Raw genomic sequence first — 21,219 nt, forward strand, 5'->3', positions numbered from 1 at the left:
TCTTACTATGTTGTCAAGGCTATTTTTGAGCACTTGGCCTCAAGTGGTCCTCCTACCTCAGCCTCCTGAGTAGTTGGAATTACAGGTGTGAGCCATCATGCCCAGCCATATTAATAATTTCGCAGCTTTTTAGTAGTATTTAAAGGCAGCACTTCACATAGCATTTAAAGTTTTAAATTCAGAACTTATTTTTCTCCAAGGTAGTCTTACTTTGCTTGTTTTTGTTTTTGTGTTTTCCTAAGAGACATAGTCTTTCTCTCTTGCCCAGGCTGGAGTGCAGTGGTGAACTCCTGGGCTCAAATGAGCCTTCTGCCTCAGCCTTCTGAATAGCTAGAACAACAGGAGCATGTTACCATACCTGGCTATTCTAAACATTTTTTGTGTGTGCATAGAAATGGGGTCTCACTATGTTGCTTAGGCTGATCTTGAACTCCTGCCCACAAGCAATCCTCTTGCTCTGGCCTCACAAAGTGCTGAGTTTATAGGCATGAGCCACCATGGCCTGCCTTCTTTGTTAGTTTTTAGTACTTTTAAAAATAGTAACAAAGTTGCTTGGAGGTATATGTTTAAATGAATGTATTTTAATTAAGTTATATAATTTTGGGGTGTTTTATTTTCAGTTGATGCTGAGTAATATATGGAGAAAGAAGAAGGAACATTTTTGAAAGTAAAAAATAATTTGTCAGGATTTCCCAGGTTTTATTTCATCTGATTTTTCTTGTTTTTTCCCTCTTAGGTAACTGTTGAGAATTTTTTACGGGTATTAACTGGGAGGATCCCACCTAGTACTCCTCGGTCAAAACGTCTTCTTTCTGATGATAGAAGCAATATTCTAATTTATATGACAGGTAATTTCATAATTTAGAGTTTTTATAGTAGAATATATTGAAACTCTTTGAAAAGAAAGGCACGTGGAAAGAAATTTAAACACATGAAATGATTTTTGGTTAAAATGGTTTCTCATGTAGTTATATTTTCCATGATGCAGAACTATTTGAGATGATACCTGAAAACAGTATAACATTTTGTGCCGTTGCTTATTATCTCTATTTTTTTTACTATTGACTTGGTAAACTTTAGCACCTTTTGCTTGGTATCCTGCTATAGCATCCTTTAGTTTTGTTCTCCTGTTAATCATCCTGTGAAAGTGTCTAACAGAAATTGCAAATCTATCCCTCTTCTGCTTAAAACTTTATAATGGTTTTCCATCTCAAATTTTGCTGTACATTAAGATTACCAACTTTAGGCTGGGCGCGGTGGCTCAAGCCTGTAATCCTAGCACTTTGGGAGGCCGAGACAGGCGGATCACTAGGTCAGGAGATCGAGACCATCCTGGCTAACACGGTGAAACCCCGTCTCTACTAAAAAAATACAAAAAAAAAAAAAAAAACTAGCCAGGTGAGGTGGCGGGCGCCTATAGACCCAGCTACTCGGGAGGCTGAGGCAGGAGAATGGCATAAACCCAGGAGGTGGAGCTTGCAGTGAGCTGAGATCTGGCCACTGCACCGCAGCTTGGGCGACAGAGCGAGACTCTGTCTCAAAAAAAAAAAAAAAAAGATTACCAACTTTAGATACTTAGACCTTATTTTAGAATTCTTATTTAGTTTTCATCTGGGCTGGGATTCATGAAACTGTATTGTGGATATACTCCTCAGATATGAGATACAGTAGTCTTTTGATTATACTTTGAGGAATATTGGAGATAAAGCGTACAATAATATAATATAGTTATCATGTGTATTACACATGACAGTATATATAATGATTTAGCTATATTTTTTAATTTGTCTTAGTTCTTAATAATTTTTTCTAATTCTCTTCCAAGCTTGACTGTTCTATCCTTCAAATACTTGTTTAAGCTCTTGCATTTGCTTATGACGTCTTTTCAGTCCACTTTGCCTGCTTGATTATTCCATATTGTTTTAGTTTTAGCTCAGGAGTCACTTCCTTCCATGACTTCCTTTCTAAGTCTAGGGTGACTGATGTTTCCAATTACCTGGGACAGTTGTAGTTTACACCTGTTGTCCCAGAGTTATTATTAATAGCTTCTGCTTTTTCCTTCAGAAGAGGTATGAAATAACACAGCTTATATTTTTCCTGTCCAAAGATATTTCTCTTCTCCCTGGCTGGTCTGGACTTTCCTCTGTGCACTCCCATGTTAATTTTGTTTCTTTCAGAGCATTTAACTTATTATTACTTTATTGTTTGGGTATCTGTTGCCTTCACTGTATTTTGAATTCCAAGATGTCATTGACTATTTAGTTCTTTTTTTTTTTTTTTTTAATCACCAGTTGCCTGTCTGATAGTAGTATTCGGTAAATATGAATGTTAATCAAAAGGTGTTCTATAAATTTTTTGGAGGGCATTCCATTCAACTGATGATAAAACAGGTATAGAATAATGCTTAGATATCACATGACAAGATAGTTAATGACCCCTACTTAGTGGCTTTTCTCTATCATGTTACATTTATTTATAACTTTCAAGACTTAATTTATAAACTTTATAAATTAACTCAATAGAGTTAATGAAGCCAGGGAAAATTTTATTTTACTTTTTCTGAAAATTACAAGGAATTTTCAAGCTTTTGTGGCAAACAAGATGAAGTGCAGTTTTTTGTAGGTTAGCTTTATTTGATGTATTAAACTAAAGGATTTATTGTTATTATTTTTTGTTTGTTTCCTGATTCTGTTGGTACTCTTTCAGGAATTTCAGGGTAACTGCAGGCTTAGAACAAATTCCAGTAGTTTAAGATAGGATTTGATAAACTATGGCCTGTGAACTGGCTGCCTGTTTTGGAAGTTTTATTGAAACATGGTTGCATCCATTTGATTTTCACAGTTTCTATGACTGCTTCCATACTATGACAGCAGAGTTCAGTAGTTGTGCTGGAGACAATATGACTCACAAACCAAAAATATTTACTACCTGCTCTTTTGTAGAAGGTTGCCAGGGTCTGTAAGAGAAAAAAAGGGTTGATAATTATGATAATATGATAATAATATTTATGGAGGCATAGTATACATCAAGCAGTATTCTAAATCATTGTAGGTATTAACTCATTTCATTCTCACAACAGTGCATTGACTTAGGTGCCGATATTCAAGGTTGCTGTATGTGGTTGTGTGGGTTGTATAGTGCACCCAAGAATCTGGCCAAGGAGTTAAGTGGGAACTGAAATCTAGTATGTGCTTACACTAAGCAATCTGCCCTACCACAGGGTTATATTCTAATGGGAGGGAGGAATACTTGTTTCTCCCACAAAGGCATAGTCAACTAACCACTTGTAAGCTTGCAGGGCTGCATATATCCAGGAGGAAGGTGGGGAGACTTTTTTTTTTTTCCTTACTGTCATGCCCAGTGAAAGGTACCTTTTAAAAACCTGTACAAAGGAACTGTATAAGTCAGCTAATGATAGTGTTACAGATACATTTCTCACTTTATGGCTGAGGAAGCTGAGACGTAGAAAGATTAAAGTATTTTCCTAAACTAACATGGCATAGCTACAATTTGAATCCAGACAGCCTGCCTCTAGATTGCATACAAATAGCACAATCTTCTGGTCCACCTCTTGTAGTAAAAATGTGGGACTAGCTAGTGTCTCCAGCTTCTTTCTCACCAAAAATGTTTGCCTGGTATTTGAAACATTTTTATGAATGGAAACTCATTTCTGAAATAATAATGGAGCCAATGGAAGAGCATAAATACAGGTTTCTGGAATTGAATATTAGAAACCCTCTTAAAGATATTGTATCTGCTATTTTATATAGTCTCTCATTCTCTTTTTAATTGGCATAGTAGAAAATTCAATTTGTTTGTTTACATAGTATATATTTTAGAGTATAAAATAACAAGTGATGTCAAAAAGTAATGAATGAAGTAAGTGTATATGTCTAGATATATGCAGTTTGCATTAAAAAATATATCTATTGATCTTTTTTACTCTTTATACAAGGACATGGTGGAAATGGTTTCTTAAAATTTCAAGATTCTGAAGAAATTACCAACATAGAACTTGCGGATGCTTTTGAACAAATGTGGCAGAAAAGACGGTAATTAGCAAGTTCATAAGCTATATTCATACCTAATTTTCACATGGTTAGTAGGTTTGTTGTTTTTATTTTATAACATTTTTAACTTATTTTGACAATTTCTTTGACTCTTTTAAATTTACATTTGTTATTTCCGTTGAACTGGGTTGTTTTTAAAAGAAAAACTGAGAGTTATTCAGTAACATGAAATAGTTAACCTTTTAAGATTCCATCTCTTCTTATTTAGCACCTTTTTTTAGAGGAAGTAAGTGCCCCTCCAACCAAGTTACCTATTATTATGGGGATTATGAGCATTGTGTATGTTTCAACTTGTACTTGTTCTTTCTAGCTCATTCTTTGGCCCCTAATGTGATAGCCATATTTCTTCTATGGAAAAAAATTACTGAAATTATGGTTGGCATAAAATTTGTAACTTAACTCACATTAAGGATGATTGTTAGTAACCCTTGCTAAGCATCTCTTTAGTTGGAAGCTGTCATACATATGACTGTAAGTGAAAGAACTTTTAACTTGATTACTTTCAATAAATACTTATAGGCTATCTTCTGTTCCTATGGCAGAAAGTGGAATATGATGCCTTCAAAGTGTTTACAATCTAATGGAAAAGAGAAATATGTACACAACGATGCTACAAAATAAATACTGTAATGTTGAAATAAAAGCATAAGCAATGTGTGGAAGTGTTGAAGAGGAAGCTTTTACTGGGCACTGATTATGTCCTATTCATAGCTTACAGTTAGAGAATGCATACTGGGTGCTACATACTGTATTTTACATCTATTGTCTCATTTAATTTTACAACTCTATGGGCTAGATACTGTTACTATTCCCTTTTTACAAATGAGTGAACTTAGGCACAGAAAGATTCAATAACTTGCCAAACTTTACACAGCTAGTAGTAACTTGCCAAATTTGACACAGCTAGGATTCATGCCCAAATGGTTCAGTCCTAGAGCTTGCTTTCTTGCTTACTCCACAACCTCTCCTAACTTTGGATGTTTCTTTTTTTTTTTTTTTTTTTTGAGACGGAGTCTTGCTCTGTCGCCCAGGCTGGAGTGCAGTGGCTGGATCTCAGCTCACTGCAACCTCCGCCTCCCGGGTTCACGCCATTCTCCTGCCTCAGCCTCCCGAGTAGCTGGGACCACAGGCGCCGGCCACCTCGCCCGGCTAATTTTTTGTATTTTTAGTAGAGACGGGGTTTCACCATGTTAGCCAGGATGGTCTCGATCTCCTGACCTCGTAATCCGCCCGTCTCGGCCTCCCAAAGTGCTGGGATTACAGGCTTGAGCCACCGCGCCCGGCCACTTTGGATGTTTCTAATGCATAGGAGCCTCCACATGTTTTGCCACAGAACAAATGTGTCATATTAATTGTGCCTCCTATCACTTTCTTGGATGATATTGTGGTTCAAGATTCAATGCTTTGTTTTCTAGGATCCATGTTAGCTGTTTACCTAGACCCAGTGTCTGAGAAAAAACTTCCCAGAAAACATGTCTCCTCTCTACTTTAACTTTTGCCAGCTAGGCAGCTTATTGTGCAATAGATACCTGATTATATTATTCTTTCATTAAAACAACAACAAAAACAAAAACCTTTCATGGTATCTCCACACTTCAGGATAAGATTCAGACTTCATATGGTATCCTTTACAAATTGTTCCTACTCTAGCTTTTTGAAACCAATTTCACTCCATTCTCCCAAATTTACTTTAAATCCTAGCTACATAGATCTGTTTGCAAGCACTTACACTTTTTTACATTATGTGCTTTTCCCTCTGCTGGAATGTTATCTTCTTTTCTCTGAAATACAAAATAACACCTTTCATTGCCCATATTGGGCATCACCTTTCTCTGATCTGCTTTTCTTTGCAATTCTCCTTAGTCCTTTCTCAGTGTTCGTTCAACAGTTTGATTTTGTTAGACTCTAGGCTGTAAGAGGGCAGGGACTATTGTATCTCCAGCATAATATCAGGCACATTGTAGGCACTCAATATATATTTGTAGTACTCATCACATTCCAAATTAGTTATGTGTTTGTCTTTCACTTAGAGTTTATGCTCTTTTAGTGTAGTTACTAATTCATACTTCTTTTTCTGAACCTAGCTCAATTTCTAGGACAGCATGGGTGCCAAATAAGTGCTTGTTGAATGGACTATTCATTTAGATTCTGAATTATATGGCATAGACAAGGGAGAGGGAAAAGAGCTGGGACAGCCACCTTGGGCACAAGCAATACTCACTGTGGTTTCCTTGGACAAATTTATACCTTTAAGTTTTCTAAGGTCAAATTTCTGTTGGGATTTCTGCTGAAAACTTTTAGCTAATGAAATGACTAACATATGATTTAAACGTCTTATGAAAGTATTATAGAAATATTAGTGTATGATTTACAGCATTATCCTTGTCAAAGATGTTATCACTTTTCTTTCAGCTACAATGAGCTACTATTTATTATTGATACTTGCCAAGGAGCATCCATGTATGAGCGATTTTATTCTCCTAACATAATGGCTCTAGCTAGTAGCCAAGTGGGAGAAGATTCACTCTCGGTATGTGTATTTTTCCCGTTTGTAAACTGTGTCTTTGGAATGTGCAGCTATTTCTGAAACCAATTAAATGCTTTAAATGCTTTATGAATGTATCTGTTCTTTCTTAGACTAATACATTAGAAGGAAATTTTGGTTACATTTAAAACATTTTGTTATAATGATACTGTTAAAAATACTTTTTTTCACCTTTTCATAGCATCAACCTGATCCTGCAATTGGAGTCCATCTTATGGATAGATACACATTTTATGTCTTGGAATTTTTGGAAGAAATTAACCCAGCTAGCCAAACTAATATGAATGACCTTGTAAGTATTCACTTGATTTGATTATAGCACATAGTTATGCTAACCTTAATGTGAAAAGAAGTGTGTTATTCCCTGTACTCCTAGAGGATACTGTCTTTTGTGTTGAATTATAGCTTTTAAAACTGTTTGATATCTACCTTTTACCTGTATATTAGCATTTCTCTGTCTCTCTATACAAGAGGCCTGATGTTTTCCTTTACTCATTTTCTTTTCCTTACCAGAAACGTACTTTTTTTAGATTCACCTTTTGAAATTCTACGTATTCTTCAGGGGTCACCTCAGATTGTATCTCCTTCGGGAAATCTCCCCGAATTCTTCCCTGTGGGAATTTCTTATTTTTTCTTCAGAGCCTCCGTAGACCTTTGTTTCTCCTTAGTAACATTTACCACAGTCTTTTATTGAACTTACTAATTGAATGTAAGTCTTTCTCACTGAATGGGAAGCTCCTGGAAAAGAGAGACCTTTTCTTACATATTTTTGTGGGCTCTACAATTTATAGTATAGTCATTTGACAAGGCTTGTTGAACTTAATTTAGATTTTTTTTCTTGAATTTTTTTGTGCGGATTCTTTTAATTAAATCTACTTTGAGGTTGCTGTTGAAAGTAGGCATAATGAAAAGCTTGAAACAATTCTAGACTGGATAATTTACTATGTGTCAATGACTTTCATTCTTTTCTCTGTTCATTTATAGTTTGTTTATTCTTTCACAAACATTTCTTGAGGGTTTGCTAAGTGCCAAGCACAGGCTGTTCCTAATGAAAGAGCCAGATGCCTCTTTCCTTATTTCCTGCTTTCATGGGACTTAGAATGAAGGGGAAACCGAGTAGACAGGGCTCTGTCCTCTAGCACTTCAGCCAAGCAACTTTGCATTGATCTCTTTAATCACATAGAAATCTTTTAAGTAAGTTCTCATTTATTAAGGGGGTTTCACTGAAAGATTCTGAAGCCCACTGCTATAGGCTGTGAAATTTGATAGAACTACTGTATTAGTCCATTTTCATACTGCTATGAAGAAATACCCGGGCCTGGGTAGTTTGTAAAGAAAAAGAGGGTTAATGGACTCACAGTTCCACATGGCTGAGGAGGCTTCATAATCATGGCAGAAGGTGAAGGAGGAACAAAGGCACATTTTACATGATGGCAGGCAAGAGAGCGTGTGCAGGGGAAATGCACTTTATAAAACCATCAGATCTCATGAGAACTCACTCACTATCATGAGAATAGCATGAGGATAACTGCCCCACATGATTAAATTACCTCCCACCGGGTCCCTCCCTTGACACGTGGGAATTATGGGAGCTACAATTCAAGATGAGATTTGAGTGAGGACACAGCCAAATTTTATTATTCTGCCTCTGGCCCCTCCCAAAGCTCATATTCTCATGTTTCAAAACCAATCATGGCTTCCCGACAGTCCCCCATAGTCTTAACTCATTTCATCGTTAACTCCAAGTCCACAGTCCAAAGTCTCATCTGAGACAAGACAAGTCCCTTCTGCCTGTGAGCCTGCAAAATCAAAAGCAAGTTAGTTACTTCCTAGATACAATGGGGGTGCAGGCATTGGTTAAATTCACCTGTTCTACTTGGGAGAAATTGGCCAAAACAAAGGTGCTACAGGCCCCATGTAAGTCAGAAATCCAATAGGGCAGTCATTAAACCTTAAAGTTCCAAAATGATCTCCTTTGACTCCATGTCTCACATCCAGGTCACATATGCAAGAGTTGGGCTCCCATGGCCTTGGGCAGCTTTGCCCTTGTGGTTTTGCAGCGTATGGCCCTCTTCCTGTTTGCTTTTATGGGCTGGTGTTGAGAGTCTGTGGCTTTTCCAGGTACACAATGGAAGCTGTCGATGGATCTACCATTCTGGGATCTGGAGGACGGTGGCCCTCTTCTCACAACTCCACTAGGCAGCACCCCACTGGGGACTCTGTGTGGGGACTCTAACCCCATGTTTTCCTTCTGCAGTGCCCCCTATGAGGGCCCTGCCCCTGCAGCAAACTTCTGCCTGGATGTCCAGGCGTTTCCATACGTCCTTTGAAATCTAGGTGGAGGTTCTTAAACCTCGGTTCTTGACTTCTATGCACCTTCAGGCTTAACACCACGTGTAAGCTGCCAAGGCTTGGAGCTTACAACCTCTGAAGCTATGGGCCAAGATGTACTTTGGCCCATTTTAGCCACAGCTGGAGTGGCTAGGACACGGGACATCAAGTCCCTGTACTGCACGGCGCAGGGGGTCCTGGGCCCATACAATCATTTTATCCTTCTAGGCCTCAGGGCCTGTGATGGGAGGGGCTGCTGTGAAGGTCTCTGACATGCCCTGGAGACATTTTCCCCATTGTCTTGGCAATTAACATTTGGCTCCTCGTTACTAATGCAAATTTCTGCAGGGGGCTTGAATTTCTCCTCAGAAAATGGGTTTTTGTTTTTTGTTGCATTGTCAAGATGCACATTTTCTGAACTTTTATGGTCTGCTTCCCTTTTAAATATAAGATCCAATTCCAAACCGTATCTTCGTGAATACATAAACTTGAATGATTTTAATAGCACCCAAGTGTCCTCTTGAACACTTCACTGCTTAGAAATTTCTTCCACCAGATACCCTAAATCATCTCCCTGAATTTCAAAGTTCCACAGATCTCTAGGGCAGGGGCAAAATGCTGCCAGTCTCTTTGCTAAAGCATAGCAAGAATCACCTTTGCTCCAATTTCCAGTAGTTCATCTCCATCTGAGACCACCTCAGCCTCGGCTTTTTGGTTAAAACCATTCAACAAGTCTCTTAAGAAGCTCCAGACTTTTTCACATCTTCCTGTTTTCTTCTGAGCCCTCCATACTGTTCCAACATCTGCCTGTTACCCAGTACCAAAGTTGCTTCCACATTTTCAGGTATCTTCATAGCAGTAACCCACTCTGCTGGTACCAATTTACTATATTTGTCCATTTTCATACTGCTACGAAGAAATACCTGAGACTGGGTAATTTAAATTAAAAAAAAAGAGAGAGAGATTGATTTAGGCTGGGCTCAGTGGCTCACGCCTATAATCCCAGCACTTTGGGAGGCCAAGGTGGGTGGATTACTTGAGGTCAGGAGTTCAAGACCAGCCTGGCCAACATGGTGAAAGCCTGTCTCTACTAAAAATGCAAAAATTAGCTGGGCATGGTGGCACATGCCTGTAATCCCAGCTGCTCAGGAGGCTGAGGCAGAAGCATCACTTGAACCTGGGAGGCAGAGGTTGCAGTGAGCTGAAATTGCACTCCAGCTTGGGTGACAGAGTGAGACTCTATCTCAATACGAACAAACAAACAAACAAACAAAAAACAACAAAAAAGAGGTTTTATGGACTTATAGTTCCACATGGCTGGGGAGGCTTCACAATCATTGTGGAAGGCAAAAGAGGTGTAAGGGCATGTCTTACATGGTGGCAGACAGGAGAGCTTGTGCAGGGGAACTGTCCATTATAAAACCATCAGATCTCATGAGACTTACTCAGTCATGAGAACAGCATGGGAAAGATTTGTCCCCATGATTCAGTTACCTCCCACCAAGTCCGTCTCATAACATGTAGGAATTATGGGAGCTGCAATTCAAGATGAGATTTGGGTGAGGACACAGCCAAACCATATCAACTACTTTCTAACTTCATTTTGAAGATTATATATTTTGATGCTTATTAAATATTGATATGAATTTGAATATTAAAACTTGTGATAATGCTACTTTAACTGTAAAAAAATTATAGTCACCTAAGTTCCAATTCAATTTAAAAGTTTGTTCTCATTTTTGGATTCTACATTGTATATTTTGTGTAAGGCATGACATGCTGTCTCAAAAGTTTATATGTACCTTGCACATTGAATATCTAATGATTGTTTAAAAAATACTTCTGTTGATTATACAGGAAAGATTAAGGAAACTAATTTTTTTTATTGCTCGTAATTGCTATTTAGTTTTTCATAAACATTCCTCACTAATATTTCATCTTACCCTACCACCTTTATTTTGAAAATTTGATGATGACTATTGTAATCTTATTCAATAAGAATGATTCATTTTCTGACAGTTTACTAGGGCAGTGACTTAACCTATCTCTAGCTCAATTTGTGTAATAATACCTATTTTCTATTAGAGTATATGTATATAGTAATGTTTGTTGAGTATCAGTTGTATTCACAGTACCATGTTAGTTGCTTTAGCAGTAGCAAAATTTGAAGACCTGATGTTAGCCCCTTTAAAATTTATAGTATCATTGGTAACAGTTGAGCACATTTATAAAGCATTACTTGTTATGTGAAATGTCTGGATCCTCCAGGTAAATTTTTTTCCTTTGTGAACATATAACTCTTGCCATGTACCTTTATTATACTTTTAGTATTGCACTATAATTGTTTATATTTGTGATGTTTCCTCAAGGCTTTGAGCTTCTTGAGTAACGAGGTGTAAGGACCATGTTATATTCATCTTACACTCCACAGAACTTAATTACAGTACCTGGTTTATTTGTAGATGCTCATTTGAATATCTACTAAATGAATGAAAGGACATGACAACAATGCACATTTGTATGGTTCCTTTAAATATAGTGAGATTAGTAATAACTTTTTCTTGGAAAAGATAAGTATAGGTTTGAAGGAAGAGAAGTATAGCCTACTCTAGGGAAATAAAATACCCGCAGACACGAGGAAGTTGGAATAATAGATGATCCTTGTCTTTGATAATGGCTTGAAGGAAGTATGGTTTGAAGGAAGAGAAGTATAGCGTACTCTAAGGAAATAGAATATGTGCAGATACACAGAAGTTGGAATAATAGATGATTCTTACCTTTGATAATGGCCTGACTAGAGTGTGGACGTTCTGTAATTGAAGAAGATTATGGAAAATTAAACTGAGTAATATAAGACATGTGGGTCATTGTGTTACTTGAGCTAAGGAAATCAGATTGATGTGATAAAAATTCTTAAAGAAAGAAGTGACTTCATAATAAGGGGAAGTATGTTTATTTTGGCAGCAAAGAATAAGATAATATTATTCAGTGTTTCCCTGCCCATTTGACTGTACTCTTAAATGTTTTCTTCTGCTGGTACCTAAGAAAGCACATCAAGTTGCTCATACAGGAATACCCAAGAGATCTTCAGTGTTCTTGGGACTTCAGTTTTATCTCTGCTTATTTTGTCTGTCATTTTTTTCCTGTAGTCTTCTATCTGTTATTCCTGTTTGGCATTTTACTTTTTTTTCCTTTTTACTTTGTATCCTGAGTTCTTCTTTGTGTTTCCTTGTACTGCTTTCCTGAGTAGGGACGACAAAGATTGCTGGCAGTGTGGTATTAGATAAACTATTTAATCTCTTTGAGCCTTAGTTTGAAGTGGACATATAACTTTTGTATACCTCAGAGTTATTGGTAGGCTTAAATGAGAATATCTGCAAACTGCTTAGCACAGTGCTTGGAACACTGTGTTTTATAAATTGTAGCTGCTTTACCCTTCTCCACCTTTCTGCCTTTATATTGGTGATTGCCAGTGCAGTACTAAAAAATACTTATTTTTTTGTAGACAGTCTTATCTCCACAGGTGTATAGGTGCTGTGTGCCTGGACCCTTCCTGTCAGGCCTATAATATTTTTCCTCATATATCTTGTGTTTCAGCCAAACTAAATCATTTGCTTTGCACATCTCTGCAACTGCTCTTTTATTAGGAATGCTCTTATTTCCCACCAGCAAGTCCTCGTTTTCCTTCAAAAAAAAAAAAAAAAAAAGGCTTGAATTTCACTGTCTGTTTTTTTTTCCCATCCTCAAACTGTAAGAAGTTTATGCTTTTCTGAAGTGAGACTTACCATTTTTTTTCTACCTTGTTATGTTTATTCATCTCTAACTAGACTGAAATCCTTGAGGACAGGATCATGTCTTAGCAATCTTCATATCCTCTGTGGAAAGTAACAGTCTGAATTCTATGTAATACACACTTTTTATGCTTTGCTGAGTGCATGAATATATGTCTGTCCTTGGTAATTCACTGACATGGAGTATCAGTGATACGATTAACAGAAAAATTACTGTGACGTCTGTTTTGCAGTGAAGTTGTGGTTTTTCAGACTGAGCACTGGAGTATTTGTGGAGGTGGCTTGGGCTTATTTTCATAGATAAACTAAGAAAGTGCTTTGATATATAAAATGCTACATAGGAGTACAATAGAGAGCAAGAGGATATACAGTAGAGAAGCTGTGCTTCAGTTTTCTGAAATCCAGAGCAACTCCACTTAAATGTTTTTTACATATTGGGCCTCCATGTACTACTTTATTTGAATTTAAAGTTTGAATCAAAGGGCATGATTACAAAACGTTTGAAAACCACTCTAGTAGAGCATCCCACTGTGACGGATACAGACAAAGAAAAAGAGCAATTCTGTTTTCATCGTGTTGAGTGTGAGTTCTTAGAGTTAAGCATTCACAATACACTTTGAAGCATATAATTCAAGAAAGTGAGTATGCCTTTTCCCACAGTGGCCAGCTACTTTTTTATTACTGTCCTAATGTCTGCATAGTTTTCTTAAAATTCCAAGCATTATGATAGGAATGAAACTTTAATCTTTAAGCTCTTTAGAATGCATAACTTCTTTAGGTTGGGAGAGTTTTAAAAATACACTGTAGTTTAGTGTATTATGTCATTGGATTTAATAAACGTATGTGTGTGATGCATGAATTTATTATTATATATTTTTTCAGTTTCAGGTGTGTCCCAAAAGTCTGTGCGTGTCTACTCCCGGACATCGCACTGATCTTTTTCAGAGGGATCCTAAAAATGTACTGATAACTGATTTCTTTGGAAGTGTACGGAAAGTGGAAATTACAACAGAGACTATTAATTTGCAACAGGGTTCAGAAATCATGGAAAGCAGGTATTCATTCATCTCAAACCATTATTTGAATAGAAGACTAGTCTCACAATTTGTACATTTTTTTGAAACATTGTATCAAGAGGCAAAAGTTGGTGTTTGTAAGTAAAATTACATATTTATACTCATCCTGTCTTCACTTTATGTAGGCTGTATACTTTTCAGATTTATAGGCAAAAACTGTCAATATTAGTGGAAACTAAGATCATCCTTAGGATTATGTTGGAACTCCAAAATACAATCTTGCTAATAGTTCAATTTGAGACTTGCTACAAAGGCCTAAAACTTTTCCCATAACTGGCTATCCCAGAGCCATAATTTTCTGTTCGGCCTCCTGGTAACATTAGGGAAAGGAATGAGAAGTGTAAACCAGGTACTGCCTTGGGGAGTAAATTGTATGTGAGTGAGTACAGACATTTGTAAGAGAGAGGAAGTTGAGAGACGTTGGTTCACTTTGGGTATGTGAATTTTAGAAATACTTATAATTTGTTTTATTTTCTCTTTAATCATTTTTAAAGGTAAAATACTTTATTAGAAATAAATAATGGGTCAGCCAATAGCTAGTTTCTTTAAATATATAATGGCATATGTTGTTAACCATGAAACTTTGTTATTTGTGATTATCTGTTGCTATCTATTAGAAAGTCACACTACAGGAAACTTTTTGGATTGAAAAATGGCAATATATACAATTATAACAATTTTGAAAATTTTGAAATTTGTAATTGAGCTTATGAATGTTGTAGGAACAAATTCAAACACTGGCACAAGATGCTTTTCTTTGATTCTAGTTACAGTAGTTTCTTTTTTTATTGATATATAATATTTGTACATATTTTTGGGGTACATGTGATATTTTGATACATGTGTACAGTGTTTAATGATTAAATCAGGGTAACTGGGATATCCATCACCTCAGACATTTGTCTTTTCTTTGTGTTGGGTATATTACTATTTTTTTCTAGATATTTTGAAATATGCAATAAATAGTTAACAATAATTTCTCTACTATACTATCAAATACTATAACTTGTATCTTCTATCTAACTGTATTTTTATGCTCCTTAACCACCTTCTCTTCATTCTCCTCCCAAACACTTTCCCTACCCAGCCTCTGGTCTACCCTCTACCTCCTTGACATCCACTTGTTTTGCTCCTACATGTGAATGAGAATATGTGATGTTTGTCTTTCTGTGCCTGGCATATTTCACTTAACAATAACTTTCAGTTCCATCCATGTTGTTACAAATAAGAAGATTTCACTCTTTTTTATAGCTGAATAACATTTTATTGTGTTATTTTATACGTTTTTCTTTTCTATTCATCTGTTGATGGGCACATGTTGATTCTATATCTTGACTATTGTGAATACTGCTGCAATAGACATGGGAGTGCAGATAACTCTTCAGTATACTGACCCTTTCTTCTGAATATTTAGCTAGATGTGGGATTGCTGGATCATACGGTAGTTTTATTTTTAATTTTTTGAGCAACCTCTACTGTTTTCTATGATGACTGTACTATTTTGCATTCCCACCAACAGTGTATGAATGTTCCCTTTCTCCACATCCTTGCCAGCATTTGTTATTTTTTGGTCTTTTTTATAAGCTAAGTGAGGTGAGATGATATCTCGTAGTTTTGATTTGCATTTCTTTGATGATTAGTGATTTTGAGCATTTTTTCATATACCTGTTGTCTTCTTTTGTGAAATGTCTATTCAGATCATTTGCCAATTTTATAATTAGATTATTATTATTATTATTATTTTTTGCTATTGGGTTGCTTCAAATTCCTTATATATTCTGGTTATTAATTGCTTGTCAGATGAATTGCAAATATTTTCTCTCATTCTGTACGTTGTCTTTTCACTTTGAACATTGTTTCCTTTGCTATGCAGAAGCTTTTTAGCATGATGTAATTTCATTTATCTATTTTTGCTTTTGTTGCCTATGACTTTTGAGGTTTTACCTAAAAAATTTCTGCCCAGAATAATGTCCTAGAATGTTTCCCCGGTGTTTCCTTTTAATAGTTTCACAGTTTCAGGTCTTAGATTTAAGTCTTTAATCCATTTTGATTTGATTTTGGGATATAGTGAAAGATGGGGATCTAGTTTCATTCTTCTGCATATGGATATCCAGTTTTCCCAGCACGATTTTTAAAGAGTGTCCTTTCCCAGTGTATATTCTTGGCACCTTTGTTGGAAATGAGTTGACTGTAAGTGCTTGGATTTATTTCTGAGTTTTCTATTTGTTCCATTGCTCTGTGTGTCTGTTTTTAATCCCTGTACCTTGCTGTTTTGATTACTGTAGCTATGTAGTATAATTTGAAATCAAATAGTGTGATGCTTCCAGCTTTGTTCTTCTTGCTCAGGGTTGCTTTTGCTATTCTGGGTCTCTTGTGGTTCCATAGAAGTTTTAGGGTTGATTTTTCTATTTATATGAAAAGTGCCATGGGAATTTTGATAGAGATTGCGTATGTATAGATCAACAAATATACTTCTTTGGGTAGTATGGCCATTTTAACAACGTTATTTTATGCAGTCCATGAGCATGGGATGTCTTTCCATTTTTTGTGTCTTCTTCAATTTATTTCATCCGCTTTGTGTAGGTTTTCCTGTAGAGATGTTTCACTTTGGTAAAATTTACTCCTAGATTATTTTTTTCTTTGGTAGGTATTGTAAGTGAGATTGCTTTCTTGATGGCTTTTTCAGATTGATAACTGTTGGATAAAAGTGCGACTGATTTCTGTATGTTGGTTTTATATCCTGAAACTTTACTGAATTTGTTTATCAGTTCTAAACATTTTTTGGTGGACTCTCTAGGTTTTTTTAAGTGTAAGATCATGTTGTCTACACGCAAAGATAATTTGACTTCTTCCTTTCCAATTTGGACACCCTTTATTTCTTTCTCTTGCCTAATTGCTCTGGCTCGGACTTCCAGTACTATGTTGGATAGAAGTGATGAGAGTGAACATTCTTACCTTGTTCTAGATCTTAGTGGAAAGTCTTTCAGTTGTTCCCCATTACGTATGATATTAGCTGTGGGTTTGTTATGTATGGACTTTATCATGTTGATGTATGTTCCTTCTAATCCAGTTTGTTGAGAGTTTTTATCATGAAGGGATGCTGAATTTTATTGAATGCTTTTTCAACATCTGTTGAAATTATCATATGGATTTTGTCCTTGATTCTGTTGATCATGTATCTTGTTTTTGATTTGCATGTATTGAACCATTATTGCGTATCTGGGATGAATCCCACTTGATCATGATGGAATGGTCTTTTTTTTAATGTGTTGTGGAATTCAGTCTGCTAGTATTTTGTGGAGGATTTCTGCATTTATGTTCATCAGAGATATTGGCCTTTAGATTTTTTATGTGTGTGTGTTGTGTTCTTGTCTGGTTTTGTTACCAGGGTAATGCTAGCCTCATAGATGAGTTTGGAAGTATTCCCTCCTTCAATTTTTTGAAATAGTTTGAGTAGATTTGGTATTAGTTCTTTAAATGTTTGGCAGAATTCAGTAGTAAATCCATCAGGTCCTGAGCTTTTCTTTGATGGGAGATTCTTTACTACTGCTTTGATCTTGTTACTCATTATTGGTCTGATTAGATTTTCTATTTCTTTCTGGTTCAATGATGGTAGGTTGTATGTGTCCAGGATTTCATATGTTTCTTCTAGATTTTCCAATTTTTTCGGCATGTGCTTGTTCACAATATTGTCAAATGAGCTTTTGTATTTCTGTGGTATCAGTTGAAATGTTTTCTTTTTTATCTCTGATTTTATTTATTTGGGCTCTTAATCTTTTTTCTTAGTCTAACTACTGGTTTGTCAATTTTATCTTTTCAAAAAAACCAACAGTTTGCTTTGTTGATCTTTTATATATTTTTTAGTCTCAATTTCTTTTTCTTTCTTTCTTTCTTTCTGTCTGTCTGTCTGTCTGTCTATCTGTCTGTCTTAGATTGGGTCTTGCTCTGTTGCTCAGCCTAGTCTGGAACTCCTGGGCTCAAGCGATCCTTTTGCCTCAGCCTCCCACATAACTGGGACTAGAGACATGCACCACCACACCAGACTAATTTGTTTTTATTTTTTGTAGAGATAGTATGTTGCCTAGGCTGATCTCGAACTCCTGGGCTCAAACAATCCTCCCACCTTGGCCTCCCAAAGTGCTGGGGTTACAAGTGTAAGCCACTGCACCCGGTCTGATCCTTATTTCTTTCTTCTACTAATTTTGGATTTGTTTTGCTCTTGATTTTTGTGTTCTTTAAGTTGCATAGTTAGGTTGTTTATTTGAAATCTTTCTCTTTTCTGAGGATGTTTATTGGTATAAACTTTCCTTTTAATACTACTTTTGCTGTATCCCATATTCTGATATGTTGTGTTTGTATTTTCATTTGTTTCCAGAAATTTTTAAAGTTTCTTCTTCATTTCTCCATTGACCCATTTGCTATTCAGGAGAATGTTATTTCCATGTATTTGTATACTTTTCCAAAGGTCCTCTTGTTACTGACTTTTAGGTTATTTTTTATAGTCAGAAAAAGATACTTGAAATGATTTCAGCTTTTTTGAATTTGTTGAGATTTGTTTTGTGACCTAACATATGTTCTATCCAGGATAATGTTTTATGTGCTGATGAGGAAAATGTATAATATGCAGCAGTTGACTGAAATGTTCTGTAAATGTCTATTAGGTCCATTTGGTCTAGAGTATAGACTCCATTATCTCTGTAGATTTTCTGCTTGGATGATCTGTCTGTTGTTGAAAGTGGGGTGTTGAAGTGCTATACTATTATTGTATTACAGTTTGCCTCTTCCTTTAGATCTAATCATATTTGCTTTTTATTTGGGTAATACTGCAATAGGTATATGCATATTTACTATTATTATATTCTCTTGCTAAATTGACTCCTTTGTCATTATATGATGACCTTCTTTGTTTCTTTTTATGGTTTTTGACTTAAAGTCTGTTTTATCTGATATAAGCATTGCTACTCATGCTCATGTTTGGTTTTCATTTACATCAATATCTTTTTCCATTTGTTCATTTTTTGTCTGTATCTTTATAGGCAAAGTGAGTTTCTTGTAGGCAACATATAGGTGAGTCTTGTTTTTTAATCCAGTTAGTCATGTCTTTTAATTATGATGTCTTTTAATAGAATTTAGTCAATTTGTATTCGGTATTATTATTGATAGGTAAGGGCTTACTATAGCCATTTTTTTTATTTGTTTTCTAGTTATTTTATAATTTCTCTCTTCCTTTTTTTTTCCATTTTCCTTTGTGGTTAAATGATTTTCCCTGATAGTATGTTTTAATTCATTGCTTTTTGCTTTTAGTGTGTCTATTATAGGTTTTTGCTTTGTGGTTACCATTAGGTTCATTAAAAATCCTATAGTTCTAATAAGTTATTTAAAACTGATATGGCCGGGCGTGATGGCTCATGCCTGTAATCCCAACACTTTGGGACGTCAAGGTGGGCGGATCACTAGGTCAGGAGATCAAGACCATTATGGCCAACATGGTAAAACCCATCTTTACTAAAAATACAAAAAAATTAACCAGGCATGGCAGTGCGCCCCTGGAGTCCCAGCTACTCAAGAGGGTGAGGCAGGATAATTGCTTGAACCTGAGAGGCAGGGGCTGCAGTAAGCCAAGATCGCGCCACTGCACTCCAGCTTGGAGACAGAGTGAGACTCCATCTCAAAAAAAAAAAAAAAGCCAAAAACTGATACTAACATGACTTCAATCACCAAAAAAGAGATAAGGAACAAACAAACAAACTGAAACCTGTAGATATTAACTCCCTTTCCCCCCACATTTTGAATTTTTCATGTCACAATGTACATTTTTTTATACTGCCTATCTTGACAAATTGTTTTGTTATATGTTCTGGAAGAATGGAATTTTGGCTCTTAAATTATTTGTATGTATTAGCTCAGTAGCAAAAATTGTCATTGCTGAAGATTGTTGTTTTTAATCAAGGAGAAAATTACTTTAAATATCACCGCCAGATACCAAGCACTGTTGAATTAGAGCACCCTCTAGTGTTTATAAATAAATTTTATTTACAATGTTGCTATTTACCGGATGGCCTCATAATTACTGGTGTACTTTATTCAGTTAATTTATGAGAATCAGGCTCCCAGTGGTTCAGGAATTTTTACATAGATGCTACAGATATTATCTCATTGTATGTAGGTGCTATTTGCATACAAATATGAATGGCAATCCGAAGTTTATTTAGAGTTAAGTATATAATGAGAGATCAGATACCATAAAAAACGGTTTTATTAAGGAAATTATAGTCTGGAGTATATATGTATTTCTTAAAATCTTAGGTTAAATTATCAATACAGTGTTATTAAAATTGACAATTAGAGCTGGGCACAGTGGCTCACGCCTGTAATCCCAGCACAGTGGGAGGCCGAGACGGGCGGATCACGAGGTTAGGAGATGGAGACCATCCTGGCTAACAAGGTGAAACCCCGTCTCTACTAAAAATACAAAAAATTAGCTGGGCATGGTGGCGGGCGCTGGTAGTCCCAGCTGCTCGGCAGGCTGAGGCAGGAGAATGGTGTGAACCCGGGAGGCGGAGCTTGCAGTGAGCCGAGATCACGCCACTGCACTCCAGCCTGTGCGACAGAGTGAGACTCCGCATCAAAAAATAAATAAATAAATAAATAAATAAATAATAAAATAAAATAAAATTGACAATTAGAAATACTTTCTACACATATTAGGGAAACAATGGAGTCTATTAGTTCAGTTATTCATATTTTATATTTTGCTAGTACATTAGACTAAAATCGGATATGATGGAGAACTTTAGTACATAAAACTGATGGGAGTACCTGTATGCATTAAGAATTGTTTTTATATGTCTTCTGAAACTTAGACATGTTAAGATAAAGTTATATAGTAACAACACCTTGTTTCTGCCTATGTCTTACTAATTGTGTTGTAATTTATTTGCAAGAGCAGATGAAGTAAAATAAGGACTGATTGTAATAAGCTTTGCTTAGGTAACTTGATTTTAAACAGCTTCATCGTAGTATACATAGGTTGGCTTTGGATAATTATGCAGACAGATAAACAGTCTTCCTATTCAAAGAGTTGGGTTTTTTAGAATCTGGTGGTAATTCTGTGTTAGCAAACCTTTTACTCAGGTTGCCAGTTTTGTATCTTTTCTGTGTTAGGAAGATATCCTCCAGGTTGTGACTGTAAAAATACTGCACATTTTAGTGTTACCAAATTTGTAAAAGTCTTAATTCTATAGAATTACCTAAGGAAAAATAGAGCCTAGGACATTATGAACTCTAAACACTCACCTTTTATCTTAGTGGGTTAGAAGAAACTTAGTCTGAATTTTTCTCCCTTCCCCTCCCCTTCCTTTCCCTCCCTTCCCCTCCCCTTCCCTTCCCTCCCTTCCCCTCCCCTT

At 36.1% G+C, this 21,219-nt stretch overlaps 1 protein-coding gene across 3 annotated transcripts in view; it reads left to right on the forward strand.

Moving 5' to 3' along the window:
* PIGK (phosphatidylinositol glycan anchor biosynthesis class K) overlaps nt 1-21,219 on the forward strand; it is a 116,501-nt gene that overhangs the window by 43,639 nt on the left and 51,643 nt on the right. For all 3 annotated transcript variants that reach the window (XM_023209161.1, XM_023209179.1, XM_023209168.1), the window contains exons 5-9: nt 737-848; nt 3,956-4,052; nt 6,483-6,600; nt 6,797-6,907; nt 13,620-13,792. In XM_023209161.1, coding sequence (XP_023064929.1) covers nt 737-848; nt 3,956-4,052; nt 6,483-6,600; nt 6,797-6,907; nt 13,620-13,792 — 611 coding nt within the window. The remainder of the gene's footprint in view (nt 1-736; nt 849-3,955; nt 4,053-6,482; nt 6,601-6,796; nt 6,908-13,619; nt 13,793-21,219) is intronic.

Source organism: Piliocolobus tephrosceles, chromosome 1 (assembly GCF_002776525.5).
Source record: "Piliocolobus tephrosceles isolate RC106 chromosome 1, ASM277652v3, whole genome shotgun sequence".
Classification (NCBI taxonomy): Eukaryota; Metazoa; Chordata; class Mammalia; order Primates; family Cercopithecidae; genus Piliocolobus; species Piliocolobus tephrosceles.